The sequence below is a fragment of the Mesocricetus auratus genome, unplaced genomic scaffold, assembly GCF_017639785.1.
Source record: "Mesocricetus auratus isolate SY011 unplaced genomic scaffold, BCM_Maur_2.0 Super-Scaffold_100008, whole genome shotgun sequence".
In the NCBI taxonomy this organism is placed as follows: Eukaryota; Metazoa; Chordata; class Mammalia; order Rodentia; family Cricetidae; genus Mesocricetus; species Mesocricetus auratus.
The window spans coordinates 9,377,743-9,381,663 of NW_024429192.1; the positions used below are offsets into that span (position 1 = coordinate 9,377,743).

The 3,921-nt window shown below is 43.2% G+C and overlaps 1 protein-coding gene across 1 annotated transcript; it reads left to right on the forward strand.

Moving 5' to 3' along the window:
* The first annotated feature begins 401 nt into the window (after positions 1–401).
* Positions 402–2,567, forward strand: LOC121141837 (dehydrodolichyl diphosphate synthase complex subunit Nus1-like). Its single transcript, XM_040750360.1, has 2 exons — positions 402–469; positions 1,743–2,567. The coding sequence occupies exons 1-2, from the start codon at positions 402–404 to the stop codon at positions 2,467–2,469; spliced, it is 795 nt and encodes a 264-aa protein (XP_040606294.1). The 3' UTR covers positions 2,470–2,567.
* Positions 2,568–3,921: the final 1,354 nt, after the last annotated feature.

Genomic DNA, 3,921 nt, shown 5'->3' on the forward strand with positions numbered 1-3,921 from the left:
AGGGAAAGCTAGGGGTAGGTAAGTGAGAAATGATGGCCAAGAGGATCTACCTTGTCTGTTCTTTGTTCCTGCCTACCCCCATCACTTACTCTCAGAAGACTCCCTGTGAAGACTGAGCTGCCTGAGGAGGCCTAATTTGGTCTGAAGGAATAAAAGGAAAAAAGGTAGAAGGAGATAAATTTCCAGTAGAAACAAAAAGGCCATATTCTCCGTAAGGTGCAGATGGTCAGAGCTCAGTGAGGATTTATGTGATGGAGGCCCAGCCTCAGAACCTGAGCGAGCAGGAACAGTATGCCCATTCTCTGCTCCCATTCGAATGATGTAAGAGTGGGTTTCCACTACCAAAATTGTTCTTTTCCTTGCTACATTGGAAGTCTCTTGCCCCAGGTCATGACTGGATAATGGAGAACAGCTATCAGGAGTGTCAGCCTTTAAATGAACATGAAAAAGCTCTTGGGAAAGGTGCAAAGTAATGCAGCTCGGAAACTTACTTGTTTCCAAAGCACAGCACTGCATAACCTGACTGACGTACCTCACTTTGTCCACCTAGGACAGATCGCAGTTATAGGATGAGGAAGGCAGTGGTTATCCTTATGTGTCAAAAGCTCCCCGACTTACAATCAGCACATCCGTTATTCTTCCTACTTCCAAGTCCCCAAGTAACCAGTTGCTATTATAAGTTGCAACTTGTTTGTTTGTTTGTTTTTTAGGTGTATAAAGGCTTGCAAATTTTATGTTCTTCTCTAAAACCCACACCAAATGATACTTTGCCAGCATAGCTCCTTGTGGTAGTGACCTGATGCAACCACTCTGAGCTTGGCATGGGGCCATCGGGTCCACAGATGCTACAAAAGATAAGACATGCGATATCCACTGCAGCGTTCACTGTCTAGATCCCAAGAAGGCTCTTCTTCACACTGCACGGGGTTGCCTTTCAAAGACGCCACTGAGTAATTTGTCTAGTTCCCAACATTAGTCATAGCTGCTCTGTAAAACTGAATAGCGCCCCTACCCATCTTATTAAGTAGTTACAGAGATTCCATCAAAGCTTAAGCAGATTCCCTGCAACAGAGTGAGCATGAAATATATATGTGCCATTGTTAGAACTTTTCAAACTCTTGTACTGCGAGGAATATTAATACTCAGTATGTTTTATGACAGATGAGAGACTACACCTGAGCCTCCTTACCAGCAGTCTGCCACTGACTCCAGCTTTGAACTGGGCCCTCTTCTCATCCTCTCCGGTGCTTTATGACGTCGCTGCGTATTATATAGTCCTACAAATGGACCTAACCTCCCTCCAGAGCTACACAGGCTATAAATATATAAAAACAGAACAAACCCTCAATTTTTATTTAACTTTGTCTAAAAGTCCTACACACAGAATCTTCTCTATTATAGTGTCCTCTTGCTTCCCTGGTGTTATTAAAGAGGTAAATCTTAACACCCATCCCCAGAAGAAGGCGAGCTGAAACTAGGCTTAGTAACATAAGTTTAACGCTGGCACTTCAGTCAAATTTTTACAAAGGTAGCATTGACTCAGCTCACCTGTATCCCCAGGGCTGTAGCAGAGCATCATCTGTATCCTCGGGACTGTAGCAGAGCATCATCTGTATCCTCGGGGCTGCAGTAGAGCATCAGAAGCCTACTGTCCGGGGATTGAGACACTTGAGGATGCCCTGGACACAAGTCATAACTGCCATTTTCCACACACTTCGTGGACCAGCGTTGTGATAACACAGCAATAGAAAGAGAATATTTAGGCTGATTGAAAAATATGGGCGGCGTCATCACCGGCACCCGCACGGGGGAACCGGGCCGGCCGCCACCCATCCCTGGCTGCGCTGGCGCGCGGACGGCCGCTCCCTGCAGAAGCTGCCAGTGCACATGGGCCTGGTGATCACCGAGGTGGAGCAGGAGCCCAGCTTCTCGGACATCGCGAGCCTCGTGGTGTGGTGTATGGCCGTGGGGATCTCCTACATTAGCGTCTACGACCACCAAGGTATTTTCAAGAGAAATAATTCCAGATTGATGGATGAAATTTTAAAACAACAGCAGGAACTTTTGGGCCTAGGTTGTTCCAAATACTCACCAGAGTTTGCAAATAGTAACAACAAAGACGATCAAGTTTTAAATTGCCCTTCAGCTGTGAAGGAGCTGTCCCCAGAAGATGGCAAAGCAGACATTGTGCGAGCTGCCCAGGACTTTTGCCAGTTAGTAGCTCAGCAGCAGAGAAGACCCACAGATTTGGATGTAGATCTGCTAGACAGCTTACTTAGTTCATATGGTTTCCCTGATCCTGATTTAGTGTTGAAGTTTGGTCCTGTGGACAGCACATTAGGCTTTCTTCCTTGGCAAATCAGATTGACTGAGATCGTCTCTTTGCCTTCTCACCTGAACATCAGTTACGAGGACTTTTTCTCCGCGCTTCGCCAGTATGCAGCTTGTGAACAGCGTCTGGGAAAGTAGTGGCTTCTGGTTGCATAACAGGATTTCAGGCTTTTGGAGAAAAGGACCCAATTGACTCTGATGTTTACAAAGTACCTATAAAACCTTGTACACACCTAGTTCATATTCCTCATAATTTATCAACAAACACAAAAAAGTGTCTTACTTGAGAGTGAATGAGTGTGTGCGTGTGTGCGTGCATGTGTGTATGGAAATAAACTTATAAATGGGGCGCATCGGAGAATAGAGTCCATAGACCTTCAGTTGAAGCAAGCAGCGGCCGTGTCTTAGGAACTGAGACTTGAAATGGAAAGGCTTCAGCTCCTGCTGCTCCTCTGTTTGTGTGGGGAGTGGAGGGGTGAGTAGAGAGAGCTGGGGGGGGTTGTTTGTGGTGGGAGAGGATCATTTTTGTTCAGTCTTTCGTAGTGACCAAACTTTAATTTTTAAGAATAATATATTGACTTACTAGTGGAAGTATTCTCATTGTGAGGGACAGTCAGAGGTTCTGGATTGTTCCCACAGTGGAAGTTTGCTCACCTGAGGAGCAAAGGCAGTCTCCTCAGCTTTCCGTCCATTTCATTTCTGCGTTATAGTAAACTGGGACTTGAGAGCACTGGGCTGCTGTCTGGTCTGGGTTGTAAAGATCATTTGAAAAAAAAAAGAAATTTTACAGCATTGAAGTACAGAATACAAAAAAATTTAAATATTGAGTTAGGCGGTTGAAAACCAAAAAAGTGAATAAATGATAATCTTAAAGATGGAAAATTTCCTAAGAGGACAGTTTTGATTTCCTTGTGTGATGAGTAGTATGCTATATAGTGTCCAAACCATTAAAAAAATGTTTCCATTAACTTTTTATTTAAAACATTTGAGAGAAGTTAACCAAGGCAGCTTTTTACCTCAAAAGTAACCTGTTGCTCTCTCGAGTGCTCCAGTAAATCTCAGTGATGACTTTGCATAATGATTAAGTAGGTGGAGGCCTGTATTACCAAAACCTGTGAGCATAGTTTAACTTGATCTTCTGTGTTCTCTTGTGTTCTAGAGAACAGCACTGCTTCTGACAGAATTGTATTCTTGATAATGTTTCATGTTTTTCCACTGATAATCTTTGGATAGAAACCATTCTTTATATTTGATGGACAGTTTTCAGAAAACTTTATCAGCAAGTATACAAGAGTCGTGTACATTTAGAATAGAGCAGTTTAAATACAAGGCCTCAGAAATCTGAAAAATAGCAAAGAACCTGGGTTTGGAAAGTATGGTCTGGAATTACCTGTCAGACTCTGAAGAATACATGTTTCAGCTTTGGATTACAAACCCCATTTATGATTTTTAAAATATACTTGAAATAAAATGATTAAAATGAAAAAAAAGAAAGAAAAAGAAAAATATGGGCTGCTTCAGGAAGGCTCAGTGGTTAAAAACACTTGCATCTCTTTCAGAGGACCCAGGTTTGAGTGCCAGCGCCTATGT